This window comes from Oncorhynchus mykiss, chromosome 23, assembly GCF_057628025.1.
Source record: "Oncorhynchus mykiss isolate SJ-2025 chromosome 23, ASM5762802v1, whole genome shotgun sequence".
In the NCBI taxonomy this organism is placed as follows: domain Eukaryota; kingdom Metazoa; phylum Chordata; class Actinopteri; order Salmoniformes; family Salmonidae; genus Oncorhynchus; species Oncorhynchus mykiss.
In genome coordinates, this window is record NC_143044.1 from 33,883,930 (window position 1) to 33,903,650 (window position 19,721).

Consider the following 19,721-nt stretch of genomic DNA (forward strand, 5'->3'; position numbering starts at 1 on the left):
GTAGAAGAGGTCTCTTCTAAAATGGCGCCGAAAGAAGTGGGAGCAGTTTTACGGGCGCCTAACCAATTGTGCTATTATGTGGGGGGGGGTTTTGTGTTATTTGTAACTTATTTTGTACATAATGTTTATGCAACCGTATCTTATGGCAAAAAAGAGCTTCTGGATACTGGACAGCGATCACTCACCTCGGATTGGACAAGGATTTTTTCTTCAACAAGCAGGACATTATCCGAACACCCGACAAGGCCAACGTCCCAGTTATTTGCAAGAGGAAGAGACGCAGGTACAGAGTACACAGAGCTGGATGCATTGTAAGGATCCGCAGAAGGCGAGTGGGAAAACTGCCGTTACCGTCAATATTACTCGCCAACATGCAATCATTGGACAATAAACTAGACGAGGTACGATCACGAATATCCTACCAATGGGACATCAAAAACTGAAATATCTTATGTTTCACGGAATAGTGGCTGAATGATGACATGGATATTCAGCTAGCGGGATATACGCAGCACACTCCGGTAACACGAGTGGGGGCGGTCTGTGCATATTTGTAAACAACTGCTGGTGCATGAAATGTAAGGAAGTCTCTAGATTTTGCTTGCCTGAGGTAGAGTGTCTTGTGATAAACTGCAGACCACACTACTTGCCTACAGAGTTTTCATCTATACTTTTAGTGGCTGTTTATTTACCACCACAGACGGATGCCAGCACTAAGACCGCATTTAGTCAGCTGTATAAGGAAATAAGCAAACAGGAAACCACTCAGCCAGAGGCGGCACTCCTAGTGGCCGAAGACTTTAATACAGAGAAACTTAAATCAGTTCTACCTAATTTCCATCAACATGTTAAATGTGCAACCAGAAAGAAAAAAAATCTAGATCACCTGTACTCCACACACAGACCCGTACAAAGCTCTCCCTCCGTTTGGTAAATCCGAACACAATTATATCCTCCTGATTCCTGCTTACAAGCAAACATTAAAGCAGGAAGCACCAGTGACTATAAAAAAAAAATGGTCAGATGAAGCAGATGCTAAACTACAGGACTGTTTTGCTATCACAGACTGGAACATGTTCCGGGATTCTTCCGATGGCATTGAGGAGTACACCACATCAGTCACTGGCTTTATCAATAAGCGCATCGAGGACGTCGTCCCCACTGTGAGTGTACGTACATACCCGAACCAGAAGCCATGGATTAAAGGCAACATTCACACTGAGCTAAAGGGTAGAGCTGCCGCATTCAAGGTGCGGGATTCTAACCCGGAAGCTTATAAAATATCCTGCTATGCCCTCCGGCCAACCATCAAACAGGCAAAGGGTCAATACAGGACTACACCGGCTCCGACGCTCGTCTTACGTGGCAGGGCTTGCAAACTATTACAGACTACAAAGGGAAGCACAGCCGCGAGCTGCCTAGTGACACGAGCCTATCAGACGAGCTAAATCACTTCTATGCTCACTAAATAACTTCTATGCTCAAGCTAAACTGAGGCATTCATGAGAGTATCAGCTGTTCCGGACGACTGTGTGATCACGCTCTCCATAGCCAATGTGAGTAAGACCTTTAAATAGGTCAACATTCACAAGGCTGCGGGGCCAGATGGATTACCAGGGCATGTGCTCTGGGCATGTGCTGACCAACTGGCAGGTGTCTTCACTGACATTTTCAACATGTCCCTGATTGAGTCTGTAATACCAACATGTTTCAAGCAGACCACCATAGTCCCTGTGCCCAACACGAAGGCAACCTGCCTAAATGACTACAGACCCGTAGCACTCACGTCCGTAGCCATGAAGTGCTTTGAAAGGCTGGTAAATGGCTCACATCAACACCATTATTCCAGGAACCTTAGACCCACTCCAATTTGCATACCGCCCAAACAGATCCACAAATGATGTAATCTGATGCAATCTGATGCAATTGCACTCCACACTGCCCTTTCCCACCTGGACAAAATAAACACTTATGTGAGAATGCTATTCATTGACTACAGCTCAGCGTTCAACACCATAGTACCCTCAAAGCTCAAATCAAATAAAATGTTATTGGTCACATACAAATGGTAAGCAGATGTTAATGCGAGTGTAATGAAATGCTTGTGCTTCTTGTTCTGACCATGCAGTAATATCTAACAAGTAATCTAACAGTTTCACAACAACTGCCTTATACACACAAGTGTAAAGGAATGAATAAGAATATGTACATATAAATATATGGATGAGCGATGGCCGAACGGCATAGGCAAGATGCAGTAGATGGTATAGAGTACAGTATATACATATGAGATGAGTAATGTAGGGTATGTAAACATTGTATAAAGTGACATTGTTTAAAGTAACTAGTGATACATTTATTACATCCAATTTTTAATTATTAAAGTGGCTAGAGATTTGAGTCAGTATGTTGGCAGAAGCCACTCAATGTTAGTGATAGCTGTTAACAGTCTAATGGCCTTGAGATAGAAGCTGTTTTTCAGTCTCTCGGTCCCAGCTTTGATGCACCTGTACTGACCTCGCCTTCTGGATGATAGCGGGGTGAACAGGCAGTGGCTCCGGTGGTTGTTGTCCTTGATTATCTTTTATGCCTTCCTGTGACATCGGGTGGTTTAGGTGTCTTGGAGGGCAGGTCCTTAGATCATCACTAGCTAAGGATCCTGGGACTAAACACCTCCCTCTGTAACTGGATCCTGGACTTCCTGACGGGCCATCCCCAGGTGGTGAAGGAAGGTAGCAACACATCTGTCACTCTGATCCTCAACACTGGATCCCCCCAGGGGTGCATGCTCAGTCCCCTCCTGTACTCTTAGTTCACCCACGACTGCATGGCCAGGCATGACTCCAACACAATCATTAAGTTTGCAGATGACACAACAGTGGTAGGCCTGATCACCGATCACGAGTCAGCCTATAGAGAGGAGGTCAGAGACCGGGCCGGGTGGTGTCAGAACAACAACCTATCCCTCAACGTAACCAAGACTAAGGAGACGATTGTGCAATACAGGAAAAGGAGGACCGAGCACATCCCCATTCTCATCGACGGGGCTGTAATGGAGCAGGTTGAGAGCTTCAAGTTCCTTGGTGTCCACATCACCAACAAACTAGAATGGTCCCAACACACCAAGACAGTCATGAAGAGGGCACAACAAAGCCTATTCCCCATCAGGAAACTAAAAAGATTTGGCATGGGTCCTCAGATCCTCAAAAGGTTCTACAGCTGCATCACTGCCTGGTGCGGCAATTGCTCCGACTCCGACCGTAAGGCACTACAGAGGGTAGTGCGTACAGCCCAGTACATCACTGGGGCTAAGCTGCCTGCCATCCAGGACCTCTACACCAGGCGGTGTCAGAGGAAGGCCCTAAAAATGGTCAAAGACCCCAGCCACCCCAGTCATAGACTGTTCTCTCTACTACCGCATGGCAAGCGGTACCAGAGTGCCAAGTCTAGGACAAAAAGGCTTCTCAACAGTTTTTACCCCCAAGCCATAAGACTCCTGAACAGGTAATCAATCATTAGCCTGACCAACCAGAGCTCCCGCACATTGGCTAACCGGGCTATCTGCATTGTGTCCCGCCACCCACCACCCGCCAACCCCTCTTTTACGCTACTGCTACTCTCTGTTTATCATATATGCATAGTCATTTTAATCATATCTATATGTACATACTACCTCAATCAGCCTGTCTAACCGGTGCCTGTATGTAGCCTTGCTACTGTTATAGCCTCGCTACTGTATATAGCCTCGCTACTGTTATTTTTCACTGTCTTTTAACTTTTTATTTCTTTACTTACCTATTGTTCACATAATACCTTTTTTTGCCCTGTTGGCTAGAGCCTGTAAGCAAGCATTTCACTGTAAGATCTATACCGGTTGTATTCGGCGCACGTGACAGAAACTTTGATTTGATTTGATGAAGTCAATCTCTCCTCCACGTTCAGAAGGATTTTTGAGCCTTGAGACAATTGAGACATGGATTGTGTATGTGTGCCATTCAGAGGGTGAATGGCAAGACAAAATATTTAAGTGCCTTTGAACGGGGTACACCGGTTTGTGTCAAAAACTGCAACATTGTTGGGTTTTTCATGCTCAACAGTTCCCCGTATGTATAAAGAATGGTCCACCACCGAAAGGACATCCAGCCAGCTTGACACAACAGTGGGAAGCATTGGAGTCAACAAGCGTGAGCATCCCTGTGAAATGCTTTCAACACCTTGAGTCCATGCCCAGACAAATTGAGGCTGTTCTGAGGGCAAAAGATGGGGGTGCAACTCCATATTACAAAGGTGTTCCTAATGTTTTGTACACTTAGTGTATTAGTTTATATGTTCTTTATTAGGTTTAACGAAAGGGGAAAAGTAAGTTGAGTGTTGAAAGAAATATGGGTTGCAACTTGAAGTAACTGCCAAAATAATAAACACTTGAGTAAATGAGGAATACAAAGTATATTGAATGTAGATGCTTCCACAAAGTTTTGGTTCTTGAATTAATTAAGCAATAAACATCCAATCATGCTTAGGGTTATGTATAAAAATGCTGGACACACCATTATTTTGGCCATTAATTTTGCTTCCGTAGCTAAGCCCCCATAGGATGACAGGACACAAATGGTCACTGAATATTTTGATGAGCATGGAAACGATGTAAGCCATATGCCATGGGCGTCTCAGTCACCAGATCTCAACCCAATTGAACACTGACAGGTAGTTATGGGGAAATTAAGCTTCCTGAAGCATTGAGTGTTTCCTGCCAATTGTGTCTGACATTGGTTCATTACTGCATGCCTTGATCAACATGTTGTACACTAGAGGCACCTGCTGGTCAAAATAATTTAGAACAGGAAAGTTATTATAGATGACGTTGCACACGCAGGAGCACCTGCGCAGGGTAGCCTTTTTATCTTCTACCAAAACCAACACCAACCTCAATCACACACAGCGTCATTGCATTATGGTACATCAGAAGTACAGTGCCTTGCGAAAGTATTCGGCCCCCTTGAACTTTGCGACCTTTTGCCACATTTCAGGCTTCAAACATAAAGATATAAAACTGTATTTTTTTGTGAAGAATCAACAACAAGTGGGACACAATCATGAAGTGGAACGACATTTATTGGATATTTCAAACTTTTTTAACAAATCAAAAACTGAAAAATTGGGCGTGCAAAATTATTCAGCCCCCTTACGTTAATACTTTGTAGCGCCACCTTTTGCTGTGATTACAGCTGTAAGTCGCTTGGGGTATGTCTCTATCAGTTTTGCACATCGAGAGACTGACATTTTTTCCCATTCTTCCTTGCAAAACAGCTCGAGCTCAGTGAGGTTGGATGGAGAACATTTGTGAACAGCAGTTTTCAGTTCTTTCCACAGATTCTCGATTGGATTCAGGTCTGGACTTTGACTTGGCCATTCTAACACCTGGATATGTTTATTTTTGAACCATTCCATTGTAGATTTTGCTTTATGTTTTGGATCATTGTCTTGTTGGAAGACAAATCTCCGTCCCAGTCTCAGGTCTTTTGCAGACTCCATCAGGTTTTCTTCCAGAATGGTCCTGTATTTTGCTCAATCCATCTTCCCATCAATTTTAACCATCTTCCCTGTCCCTGCTGAAGAAAAGCAGGCCCAAACCATGAAGCTGCCACCACCATGTTTGACAGTGAGGATGGTGTGTTCAGGGTGATGAGCTGTGTTGCTTTTATGCCAAACATAACATTTTGCATTGTTGCCAAAAAGTTCAATTTTGGTTTCATCTGACCAGAGCACCTTCTTCCACATGTTTGGTGTGTCTCCCAGGTGGCTTGTGGCAAACTTTAAACGGCACTTTTTATGGATATCTTTAAGAAATGGCTTTCTTCTTGCCACTCTTCCATAAAGGCCAGATTTGTGCAATATACGACTGATTGTTGTCCTATGGACAGAGTCTCCCACCTCAGCTGTAGATCTCTGCAGTTCATCCAGAGTGATCATGGGCCTCTTGGCTGCATCTCTGATCAGTCTTCTCCTTGTATGAGCTGAAAGTTTAGAGGGACGGCCAGGTCTTGGTAGATTTGCAGTGGTCTGATACTCCTTCCATTTCAATATTATCGCTTGCACAGTGCTCCTTGGGATGTTTAAAGCTTGGGAAATCTTTTTGTATCCAAATCCGGCTTTAAACTTCTTCACAACAGTATCTCGGACCTGCCTGGTGTGTTCCTTGTTCTTCATGATGCTCTCTGCGCTTTTAACGGACCTCTGAGACTATCACAGTGCAGGTGCATTTATACGGAGACTTGATTACACACAGGTGGATTGTATTTATCATCATTAGTCATTTAGGTCAACATTGGATCATTCAGAGATCCTCACTGAACTTCTGGAGAGAGTTTGCTGCACTGAAAGTAAAGGGGCTGAATAATTTTGCACGCCCAATTTTTCAGTTTTTGATTTGTTAAAAAAGTTTGAAATATCCAATAAATGTCGTTCCACTTCATGATTGTGTCCCACTTGTTGTTGATTCTTCACAAAAAAATACAGTTTTATATCTTTATGTTTGAAGCCTGAAATGTGGCAAAAGGTCGCAAAGTTCAAGGGGGCCGAATACCTTCGCAAGGCACTGTATATTCATTTCTAATGGAATGCTGCGTTTGCCTTGCAGTAATGCATTGCAGAGGCAGTTGTAGCATGTTCTGTGCAGCGGCATGTATTCATGGATGCCAAGCGAAGCCAGGCTTCTTCAAAAAATTGACCAAGAAAAAAAGAAAAAAATGATTTATTTAATCTCTGAATGTATCACACCGGAGAAAGAAAAACAGCACCCCTTTGTCTCTGGATGTGTAGGCCATCTATCTGATGCGGTCTGGTCATAAAGAGTATGACATTTTTGCCTCATAGGTAATGAATGCAAGGAAAGCCAGTGAGCATTTGGCCTCCCATGAAATACATTTTTCAAATAAAATAATAGCCAATCTGCGTTGAGCTAAACTGAGTGAGCTCAACTGTGAATGGTCCTGGTGCATCAAAAAAAAGTGTTCAGGAAAGCTTCAGAGAAATACGTCATCAATAGAAACATCTTGTTGTTTTGTTGTCCTCTGGTAGCTAGCTAGCTAAAATTGGCCCTATCCTAAATTAGCCACGGATGGAGGCAGGGATTTGGACTTGTGGTTTTACTTACATTTGAAGTCAGAGGTTTACATACACTTAGGTTGGAGTCATTAAAACTCATTTTTAACCACTCCACAAATTCCTTGTTAACAAACTATAGTATTGGCAAGTCGGTTAGGACATCTACTTTGTGCATGACACAAGTCATTTTTCCAACAATTGTTTACAGACAGATTATTTAACTTATAATTCACTGTATCACAATTCCAGTGGGTCAGAAGTTTACATACACTAAGTTGACTGTGCCTTTAAACAGCTTGGAAAATTCCAGAAAATGACGTCCTGGCTTTAGAAGCTTCTGATAGGCTAATTGACATCATTTGAGTCAATTGTACCTGTGGATGTATTTCAAGGCCTACCTTCAAACTCAGTGCCTCTTTGCTTGACGTCATGGGCGAATCAAAAGAAATCAGCCAAGGCCTCCGAAAAAAAATTGCAGACCTCCACAAGTCTGCTTCATCCTTGGGAGCAATTTCCAAACACCTGAAGGTACCAAGTTCATCTGTACAAACAATAGTACGCAAGTATAAACACCATGGGACCATGCAGCCGTCATACCGCTCAGGAAGGAGACGTGTTCTGTTACCTAGAGATGAACGTACTTTGCTGGAGGAAACAGGTACAAAAGTATCTATATCCACAGTAAAACGAGTCCTATATCGACATAACCTGTTTAGGCCGCTCAGCAAGTAAGAAGCCACTCCTCCAAAACCGCCATAAAAAAGCCAGACTACATGGGGACAAAGATCATAGTTTTTGGAGAAATTTCCTCTGGTCTGATGAAACAAAAAATAGAACTGTTTGGCCATAATGACCATTGTTATGTTTTGAGGAAAAAGGGGGAGGCTTGCAAGCCGAAGAACACCATCCCAACCGTGAAGCACGGGGGTGGCAGCATCATGTTGTGTGGTTGCTTTGCTGCAGGAGGGACTTGTGCACTTCACAAAATAGATGGCATCATGAGGGAGGGAAATTATGGGCATATATTGAAGCAACATCTCAAGACATCAGTCAGGAAGTTAAATCTTGGTCGCAAATGGGTCTTCCAAATGGACAATGACCCCAATCATACTTCCAAAGTTGTGGCAAAATGGCTTAAGGACAACAAAGTCAAGTTAAAGCCCTGTCCTCAATCCTGTAGAAAATTTGTGGGCAGAACTGAAAAAGCTTGTGCGAGCAAGGAGGCCTACAAACCTGACTCAGTTACACCAGCTCTGTCAGGAGGAATGGGCCAAAATTCATCCAACTTATTGTGGGAAAGTTGTGGAAGGTTACCAGAAACATTTGACCCAAGTTAAGCAATGTAAAGGCAATGCTACCAAATGCTAATTGAGTGTATGTAAACCTCTGACCCACTGGGAATGTGATGAAAGAAATAAATGCTGAAAAAAATAATTCTCTCTACTATTATTCTGACATTTCACATTCTTAAAATAAAGTGGTGATCCTAACTGACCTAAGACAGGAAATGTATACTAGGATTAAATGGCAGGAATTGTGAAAAACTGAGTTTAAACGTATTTGGCTAAGGTGTATGTTAACTTCCGACTTCAACTGTAATTTTCCGTACTGGCCAATGATTATAATGGCGATTCTGATCCAACCATAAAATACATTGTGCCTCTGGACTGAGAGGCTGCAAGTTCAATATGTAGCAAGATGTAGAAGGCTAATGTTAATAAGTAGATAACATTTCCCATGAAAGGAAATTAGGCTAGCGAGCAAGCATTTTATCAACGTAGCCTAGGACAACTAAAAATAAAAGTTATAGTCCGTTTCTTCAACATGAAGTAGAGCAGGATGGCATTGGCGATTCTATACAAGTAGGGTGAGTCAACATGTTTTTTCTACTTGGAAAAATGCATACACACACACAAATCTGAACCATGGACAGTATATTTACTGTAGCTTACGTTGATTGGACTAAATCATTTTTGGTATCATTTAGTTGTCGCTGTATTAGAGCATAGGTCATTTGATTATTTTGGAATGTTGAAGTTGAAATGGTGCTGGAATAGTGGAGGCAGATCCTGCTTTCTTTGCAACTTGCAGTAACTCTCCATGGTTGTTTAATAGTCTGAAAATGTTGGAAACATTCACTTTCTTGACCATGCTGTAGGTCATGTAACTGTTTCTTACATGCAATATGCATTGTGGACTTCACCGGACAGATGTTGCTCTCCGGTTTTGTGATGAAACAAATGTGTAGTTAATTGTATTCTGCCACTGTCTTCTTATTGTCTAGGCCTTAGGCATATGTCACGGTTGCAATTCATATGAACTAACAGTTTATAGAGCAAACAACACAATTATCACAACACATGTTTTTTTCTGCCTTGGCTTCCCCAGTGATTTTACCCACGCACCGCTACTGGTTCTGTGTGGTGCATGTGTTGGATTTATCAAACAAATTGTATGTGTAGACAGCTTGACAGAAACGTCAGCAGAAGGTGAATGTTTAGCTTTTGTTGCACACATATTCAGATAAGGCTGCGTACCATTTTGCACAATGACCTTGTAGGTGTGATCGAGACGTTAGCGATTTCGATGTAGGCCTCGGAGCTCCAGTATAAAACGTAACATCACTACTTATGGGAGATTCTGGAGCGGCGCCTGAGACAGCGTTTTCCAACACCATCAACAAAACACCAAATGATTTCTATGTGGAAGAATAGTGCTGCATCCCTACAATAAAGTTTCAGAGTCTTGTAGAATCTACAGTATGCTAAGGAATATAGAAGCTGGTCTGGTTCGTGGTGGCCCAATGCCCTATTAAAACACTTTATGTTGGTGTTCCAACAGAAATGTTTCATTTGTTTTGTAATTTACCTGTAGGTTTGTTAATAATCAAATCTAACATTTGGCGTTGAATCATATATTTGCTTTCAACAAATGTAATTTTTTTCAATTGATAAAACCTAACTAATTTATTTGTAACCAGTTGGAAGTATTTTTAAAGATGATCCTGAGAGTAATTTTTTACAGTGCAGTAAGATACAGTTATGGACAGGGACAGAGACGGAGAAACAAAAACACATACAGAAACAAGAGAGAGAAAGAAAGAGGAACAGATACAGACAGACAGTTACACCATCACAGCTTGGAGTGAAGATATCAATCCAAATTAGAAGGTGCCATACGTCTGAACAACAACCACGTTATTTTGTCAGCCATGTACACATGATTAGCTAACGCAAACACATGTACTGTATACAGTACCTTCAGAAAGTATTTAGACCCCTTGACTGTTTACACATTTTGTTACATTACAGCTTTATTCAAAAATGATTAAATAAAAAAAATCCTCAGCAATCTACACACAATACGCCATAATGACAAAGCGAAAACAGGTTTTTAGAAACTTTTGCAAATGTATTAAAAACAAAAGAAGACCTTATTTACGTAATTATTCAGACCCTTCGCTATGAGACTCGGAATTGAACTCAGGTGCATCCTGTTTCTATTGATCATCCCTGAGATGTTTCTACAACTTGATTGTAGTCCACCTGTGGTAAATTCAGTTTATTGGACATGATTTGGAAAGGAACACACCTGTCTATATAATGTCCCACAGTTGACAGTGAATGTCGGAGCAAAAACCAAGTCATGAGGTCGAAGGAATTGTCCGTAGAGCTCTGAGACAGGATTGTGTCGAGGCACAGATCTGGGAAAGGGTACCAAAAAATGTCTGTAGCATTGAAGGTCCCCAAGAACACAGTGGCTTCCATCATTCATAAATGGAAGAAGTTTGGAACCACCAAGACTCTTCCTTGAGCTGGCCGCCCTGCCAAACTGAGCAATCTGGGAAGAAGGGCCTTGGTCAGGGAGGTGGTCAGGGAGGAGTTCCTCCGTGGAGATGGGAGAACCTTCCAGAAGGACAACCATCTCTGCAGCACTCCACCAATCAGGCCTTTATGGTAAAGTGACCAGAAGGAAACCACTCCTCAGTAAAAGGCACATGACAGCCCGCATGGAGTTTGCCAAAAGGCACCTAAAGACTCAGACCATGAGAAACAGGATTCTCTGGTCTGATGAAACCAAGATTGAACTCTTTGGCCTGAATGCCATGCGTAACGTCTGGAGGAAACCTGGCACCATCACTACGGTGAAGCATGTTGGTGGAAGCATCATGCTGTGGGGGTGTTTTTCAGCGTCAGGGACTGGGCGACTAGTCAGGATTGAGGCAAAGATGAACGGAGCAAAGTACAGAGAGATCCTTGATGAAAACAGGCTCCAGAGTGCTCAAGACCTCAGACTGGGCCAAGGTTCACCTTCCAACAGGACAACAACCCTAAGTACACAGCCAAGACAACGCAGGAGTGGCTTCGGGACAAGTCTATGAATGTCCTTGATTGACCCAATCAGAGCCTAGGCTTGAACCCGAACGCACATCTCTGGAGAGACCTGAAAATAGCTGTGCAGCAACACTCTCTATCCAACCTGACTGAGCTAGAGAGGATCTGCAGAAAATAATGGGAGAAACAAATACAGGTGTGCCAAGCTTGTAGCGTCATACCTAATAAGACTCAAACCTGTAATCGCTGCCAAAGGAGCTTCAACAAAGTACTGAGTAAGGGTCTGAATAGTTATGTAAATGTAACATTTAAGGTTTTTTTATTTGATAAATTAGCAAAAAAAATGCTTTGTCATTATAGGATATTGTTTGTAGATTGATAACCTGAAAAAAATTGGAAAACGTCAAGGGGTCTGAATACTTTCCGAAAGCACTGTATCAACATGTTCCTGTTTAAAAACAACAGCAACATAACAGAGACAGAGCATTATGTGTCTTAGATAGTGAACAGGTAGACACTACCCCTGGAAAAACATACACACAGACCCTGGCTGTGCCTCACCTAGTGCCACCAGAGGAGTGATAACAGGTACAGCCAGGGGGGCAATGAACAGGTATACACCCCGGGGCAGGTAGGGTATCTTCCAGGTGCTGGAGTCACCCAGGCCGATCACGTTGGTGTGGGCATGGTGCATCTTAATGTGGCTTGTTACACCTGCCCTTGCTGTGAAAGACCCACACACCTGTACACAGACAGACACAGACACAGACACAGACACAGACACAGACACAGACAGACAGACAGACAGACAGACAGACAGACAGACAGACAGACAGACAGACAGACAGACAGACAGACAGACAGACAGACAGACAGACAGACAGACAGACTTGTGATCAAGATGTGTGATGAAACAACACTAGAAAATGCAAAGACAAACATGTTTATATTTTCATAGAGCACTATGAAAGAGAATGGCACAGACATGGGGATCGATATCCAGACAAGCGTGTCATGAACATAGATACTTGACACATGAGTGACTGATAGCTGAATGACTAGCTTGAAAAAACAGGCCAAATTAAGGACAAAGTCCGGCAGTTATGTTATTATATTTTAGTAGACACTCTTATCCAGAGCGATTTACAGGGGCAATTGGAGTTAAGTGCCTAGCTCAGGGGCATATTGACAGATTTTTCACGTGGTTGTCAAGGGGAATCAATCCAGCGACCATTTTGTTTCTGGCCCAGCGCTCCTAAACGCTAGGCTACCTGCCTCCCTCATCTGTAATATAATGTCTGGTGAAAGGATAAAATGTTGGGTCAATGAACAAAAGTAACCAAAATTCAAGAGAGATTAAACCCAGCGTGATGTGGCTGAATTCATTGATGAAGCTTTGGCTAACAGGAAAATCTCTCTCTCCGTCCCTCAACAATCCACTCTCTCTCTCTCAATCTCTCTCTTACCTCTATGAAAAACACAGCCCAGACATCGGCCCAGGTAGGGGACTCGCTCAGCGATCCGTGACTTGCCAGATGGGTGCCCTTGATGGTGATGACAGCATGGGACACGCCCATCAGCACCATGCCCAGGACAAACACCAGGGCCTGGGACGAACCAAGCAGCAGGAATGCTGGAGGAGAGAGGGAGAGGGGAGATGGGGTTAAGGAGAGGGGGAGATGGGGTTGAGGAAACAAGGAGATGAGGAGAGAGGGATAAGGGCAAGGGGAGGGAATAGGAGTCAAACAATGGATAGCAAGTTTACATGTTGTTCTAAATGCAAATATTCCACAATATGGAGAGTAGCTTAGATCTGTAGAATACATATGTTAGCATAAATATGTTAGCATTTGCCTGGTCCCAGATCTGTTTGTGCGGTCTTGCCAACTCCTATGGTCATTGTCTTGCCAAACAATAGACAATGTTCCACTCTACTCTACACCTGCCATTTGAAACACATTCTAGAACAGATTCCTTGAACATTCTGTTCTGCAGTCAAGCAAGTGGATGTTCCTGATCTCTCTCCTGTGGTGGACCTTGCTTGGCCAGAGTACTGACATCTGCAAATTTTCAAGGAAGTTAGGAACCAATATACACAGGCAGTTAGGAAAGCTAGCTTTTTCACACAAAAATGTGCATCCTGTAGCACAAACTCCAAAAAGTTCTGGGACACTGTAAAATTCATGGAGAATAAGAGTACCTCCTCCCAGCTGCCCACTGACTGAGGCTAGGAAACACTGTCACCACCGATAAATCCATGATACTTGATAATTTCAATAAGCATTTTTCTACGGCTGGCCATGCTTTCCACCTGGCTACCCTATCCGGGTCAACAGCCCTGCACCCCCCAAGCCTCCCCCGTTTTGGCATTACCCAAATCCAGATAGCTGATGTTCTGAAAAATCTGGACCCCTACAAATCAGCCGGGCTAGACAATCTGGACCCTCTCTTTCTAAAATGATCCTCTGAAAATGTTGCAAGCCCATATTACTACTATTACTAGCCTGTTCAAACTCTTTCGTATCGTCTGAGATCCCCAAAGATTGTAAAGCTGCTCTGGTCATCCTCGTCTTCAAAGGGGGAGACACTCTAGACCCAAACTGCTACAGTCCTATATCTATCCTACTCTGCCTTTCTAAGGTCTTCGAAAGCCAAGTTAACAAACAGATCATCGACCATTTTGAATCTTTACCTTCTCCGCTATGCAAATAAATTCATAAAAAATCCTACAATGTGATTTTCTGGATTTTTTTCCTCATTTTGTCTGTCATAGTTGAAGTGTACCTATGATGAAAATTACAGGCCTCTCTCATCTTTTTAAGTGGGAGAACTTGCATAATTGGTGGCTGACTAAATACTTTTTTGCCCCACTGTATATCACCCACTACTGCGACATGTATGCTTTCGTTGGCTGGCCCTCGCTTCAAATTCGTTGCCAAACCCATTGGCTCCAGGTCATCTATAAATCTTTGCTAGGTAAAGCCCCGCCTTATCTCAGCTCACTCATCACCATAGCAGCACCCACCCGTAGCACCCGCTCCAGCAGGTATATCTCACTGGTCACCCCCAAAGCCAATTCCTCTTTTGGCCACCTTTCCTTCCAGTTCCCTGCTGCCAATGATTGGAACAAACTGCAAAAATCACTGAAGCTGGAGACTCATATCTCCCTCACTAACTTTGAGCACCAGCTGTCAGAGCAGCTCACAGATCACTGCACCTGTACATAGCCCATCTGTAAATAGCCCATCCAACTACCTCATCCCTCATATTGTTATTTATTTTATTTATTTTGCTCCTATGCACCCCATTATCTCTACTTGCACACTCATCTTCTGCACATCAATCACTCCGGTGTTTAATTGCTATATGGTAATTATTTCGCTACTATGGCCTATTTATTGCCTTACCTCCCTTATCCTACCTCTTTTGCACATGCTATATATAAACCTTTTCTATTGTATTATTGACTGCATGTTTGTTTATTCCATGTGACAACTCTGTGTTGTTGTTTGTGTCGCACTGCTTTGCTTTATCTTGGCCAGGTCGCAGTTGTAAATGAGAACTTGTTCTCAACTAGCCTACCTGGTTAAATAAAGGTTAAAAAATAAAAAATCTGGGATTAATTTACAGCCATAAAACAGAAACAGAAACAGAAATGTGGCCCTTTACTGGCTGATCTTTGTGTTTTGAGCTAAGTGTTTTTATTGAGCTGCCCTCTTGTCCAGGTCTCTATTGTTAAATAGGTAGTCTGACCCCAATGGGACCTCCTGGATGAATAAAGGTTCAATAAAAAATCTGAAATAGGTATTGGAGAGCATGTAAAGCAATTTTCTAATCGTAAATATAACAGCATTTTGAATCTAAAGACTTTGATTTCCAAAGATAATCAAACAATGAACCTTGATAGGTGTGTTAACAAGCTGCCAATTTAAGCATAGCCTCTGGTGACATACCAGTCACACTGACCTAGAAAGAGGTCACAGACTCAGATAGGACAAGGGAGTATCAGACATCAAGCATGTGTGTGGTGTGTGTGCAGCCTTGTTGAAATCAGTATTTAATTGAGGCCATGTACTGGTCTACTTATACATTAGAACATGTATATTTCTGCTCTGTCCCTGTCTCAACATCAAGTTCCAGGTTAGTGCTCAAGATCTAATACTGGCACAATAGATTAATAACATAATGTCCTGTGTGTTTAGAACAAATCTGCATGTTACACGTTATGTGGTAAAGCTATACAAACATATTCTTCAGACTAAATCCTGCTCTCATTATTGATCCCATCGTTCAATCTGGTTTAACCAGAATAATACCCAGTGAGAAAAACTGGTTTAACCAGGCTAATACCAAGTGAGAAAGACTGGTTTAACCAGGCTAATCCCCAGTGAGAAAACTGGTTAAACCAGGCTAATCCCCAGTGAGAAAACTGGTTTAAACAGGCTAATACCAAGTGAGAAAGACTGGTTTAACCAGGCTAATCCCCAGTGAGAAAACTGGTTTAACCAGGCTAATACCCAGTGAGAAAAACTGGTTTAACCAGGCTAATCCCCAGTGAGAAAAACTGGTTTAACCAGGCTAATCCCCAGTGACAAAGACTGGTTTAACCAGGCTAATCCCCAGTGAGAAACTGGTTTAACCAGGCTAATACCCAGTGAGAGAAACTGGTTGAAAATACTTAATTTCAACCAATTTTGCCGTTGTTAGACAGGTGTCTTACCTGGGGGTAGGGTGAACTGAATGTGTTAAAACCTCACTTTATAAACATATAATAACATATATACTGTATTACCTACCTTTAAAACAACATAATATAATACTATTATGCCATTTAGCAGACACTTTTATCGAAAGCGACTTAGTCATGGATATATTTTTCAAATGGGCGGCCTCAGCGACAATTGAAACCCATGATTCTGGCGTTGCCAGCGCCAAGCTCTACCATCTGAGCTACAGAGGACCACTATAAAGTGTGAGACAGGTGTATGTATTGTGGTGTGCAGGTAGTGGAGGTAGGATGAACTGAATGTGGTAAACCTACACTATATAAACATGTAATAGCATACCATATGTTGGCCTTGATAAGGACTATAAGGTGTGTGAAACGTGTGTATGAAGTGTGTGAGACGGGTGTATGAAGTGTGTGAGAAGAGTGTATGAAGTGTGTGTGAGACGAGTTTATGAAGTGTGTGAGACAGGTTTATGAAGTGTGTGAGGCGGGTTTATGAAGTGTATGATATGGGTGTATGAAGTGTGTGAGGCGGGTTTATGAAGTGTGTGATATGGGTGTATGAAGTGTGTGAGGCGGGTTTATGAAGTGTGTGATATGGGTGTATGAAGTGTGTAAGACGGGTGTATAGATTACCTGGGGGTAGCAGGAGAAAGGAGAGGGCCAGAATAGTGATGTCGATGCCTCTCCGCTCCCACCAACTACTCTCCTTCACTGTCTTCTGAACCAGACGGGTCAGCTCCATCATCAGCGACTCTTTATCCGTCCCCTCCATCCCCTTTCCCCCTCCGTTCATCATCTCTCCATTCTTCTTCTCTTTCCCTGTGGACATGTCCTGTTTGGAGTTACCAGTGTTATTTTGGAACAAGGCCTCTCTACCCTCCCACGGTTTAACATCTTTGTCTCTTGCTCCTCCCACGCTCTGTTCTTCCCTCCACTCCTTTGGTACATTCTGCATGTCAGCTCCTTTTGTGCCTCCCTCCTGACCGACAACAAACTAAAATAAAAGTGACTGCTCGGTGTGTCCAGCGGCTGTACGGACAGACTCATAGGCAGCGTCCAGACTCTGAGGAAATCAGCCTGCACATTGTACCCTGAACACAAAGGGTCTGGACTGATGTTAGCATGGCAGGGTGCAAAGTTTTATTGGCAGTTTTATCCAGTTGCTCAGCTGGAGAAGCAATTCTGCTGATATGTCTCTCTCCTCAACGGAGCCTCTCATGCATACCTCATGTCCCTCCCCTGCTGTCCTTGTTGTCCCTCACTTCTCCCATCGCTGTTGTAACCTTGGCAGAGGTCCTGGGAATGGAGGAGTGGGGGAAAGGAGGAGGAGTGCGGGGAAAGGGGGTCTAAGTCAGGAGAGGATTTGCAGCCCCGGCTTAGTACTCACTGTGTCAGTTATTTATTGTTGCTAAGGGAGAGATACACACTAAAGAGAGGTGGGTAAGTTCAGAAAGAAAGAAAGAAAGAAAGAAAGAGTAGACAAGTGTTTTAATGGGCTGTTGGCCAGAGTTTTGGGCGGGCCAAGTGCCATGTTGGCTGCAGTGCTCTTAATGAGGTAGGCGAAATAGAAGGACTGGATGTATCTTGAGTGGACTGGACTACCACTACAACTGTTCAGCAGTGTTGCAGGGTAGTGTTCAATTGGGCCCACCAGCAAAACTTTTTGTAACTGAAAAGTAAAATATCGGTTTTCTAATTGGACAGGTATGACCTCTCCATTTTAAAATGTTTTCACTCTATTAAAACATGACCCAGGGGACATAGGAGCACAAGGCTATCAGACAGACCTTCATTTGTCTACCCAGGGGAAATGTTTATTTATTTAACTAGGCAAGTCAGTTAAGAACTAATTCTTATTTACAATGACGGCCTACACCAGCCAAACCCAGATGACACTGGACCAATTGTGCGCTGCCCTATGGGATTCCCAATCACATCCAATTGTGATACAGCTTGGATTCGAACCAGGGTGTCTGTAGTGACACCTCAAGCACTGACTGGTCTAAGACACTCAAGCAGTGTCTTAGCCTAGTGCAACGGTGGTGCAACGGTCTATCAGACAGACCTTAATACGTCCCTCTAGACTACAGTCGTGGCCAAAAGCTTTGAGAATGACACAAATATTAATTTCCACAAAGTTTGCTGCTTCAGTGTCTTTAGATATTTTTGTCAGATGCTACTATGGAATACTGACGTATAATTACAAGCATTTCATAAGTGTCAAAGGCTTTAATTGACAATTTCATGAAGTAGATGCAGAGCTAATATTTGCAGTGTTGACCCTTCTTTTTCAAGACCTCTGCAATCCGCCCTGGCATGCTGTCAATTAACTTCTGGGCCGCATCCTGACTGATGGCAGCCCATTCTTGCATAATCAAAGCATGGAGGTTGTCAGAATTTGTGCAGTTTTGTTTGTCCACCCTCCTCTTGAGGATTGACCACAAGTTTTCAATGGAATTAAGGTCTTTCCTGACCCAAAATATTGAACCCAAAATATTGATGTTTTGTTCCCCGAGCCACTTAGTTATGGCAAGGTGCTCCATCATGCTGGAAAAGGCATTGTTCATCACCAAACTGTACCTGGACGGGAGGGAGAAGTTGCTCTCGGAGGATGTGTTGGTACCATTCTTCATTCATGGCTGTGTTCTTAGGCAAAATTGTGAGAGAGCCCACTCCCTTGGCTGAGAAGCAACCCCACACATGAATGGTCTCTGTTAGCATGACACAGGACTGATGGTAGGGCTCACCTTGTCTCCTCCGGACAAGCTTTTTTCCGGATGACCCAAACAATCGGAAAGGGGATTCATCAGAGAAAATCCCTGTACCTTTTGCAGAATATCAGCCTGTCAGACTGCCCCTGTTGTTTTTCCTGTAGAAGTGGCTTCCTTGCTGCCCTTCTTGACACCAGGCCATTCTCCAAAAGTCTTCGCCTCACTGTGCATGCAGATGCACTCACACCTGCCTGCTGGCATTCCTGAGCAAGCTCTGCACTGGTGGTACCCCAATCCCTCAGCTGAATCAACTTTAGGAGACGGACCTGGCGCTTGCTGGACTATCTTGGGCGCCCTGAAGCCTTCTTCACAACAATTGAACCGCTCTCCTTGAAGTTCTTGATGATCTGATAAATGGTTGATTTAGGTGCAATCTTACTGGTAGCAATATCCTTGCCTGTGAAGCACTTTTTGTGCAAAGCAATGATGACGGAACATGTTTCCTTGCAGATAACCATGGTTGAGAGAGGAAGAACAATGATTCCAAGCACCACCCTCCTTTTGAAGCTTCCAGTCTATTATTCAAACTCAATCAGCATGACAGAGTGATCTCCAGCCTTGTCCTCGTCAACACTCACACCTGTGTTAACGAGAGAATCACTGACATGTCAGCTGGTCCTTTTGTGGCAGGGCTGAAATGCAGTGCAAATGTTTTTTGGATGGCAAAGATGGATGGCAAAAATTTGCATGGCAAAGATGGACTTTGCAATTAATTGCAATTTATCTGATCACTCATAACATTCTGGAGTATATGCATTTTGCCATCATACAGACTGAGGT

At 43.2% G+C, this 19,721-nt stretch overlaps 1 protein-coding gene across 1 annotated transcript in view; it reads right to left on the bottom strand.

Annotated features, from left to right (window-relative positions):
* The window catches only part of LOC110502802 (fatty acid desaturase 6), a 37,184-nt gene extending 19,613 nt beyond the window's left edge, over window positions 1-17,571 (bottom strand). Inside the window, exons 1-3 of the mRNA XM_021581096.3 lie at window positions 16,804-17,571; window positions 12,905-13,071; window positions 12,000-12,180 (exon numbers count right to left, since the gene is read on the bottom strand). Coding sequence (XP_021436771.3) covers window positions 12,000-12,180; window positions 12,905-13,071; window positions 16,804-17,125 — 670 coding nt within the window. The 5' untranslated portion in view covers window positions 17,126-17,571. The remainder of the gene's footprint in view (window positions 1-11,999; window positions 12,181-12,904; window positions 13,072-16,803) is intronic.
* Window positions 17,572-19,721: the final 2,150 nt, after the last annotated feature.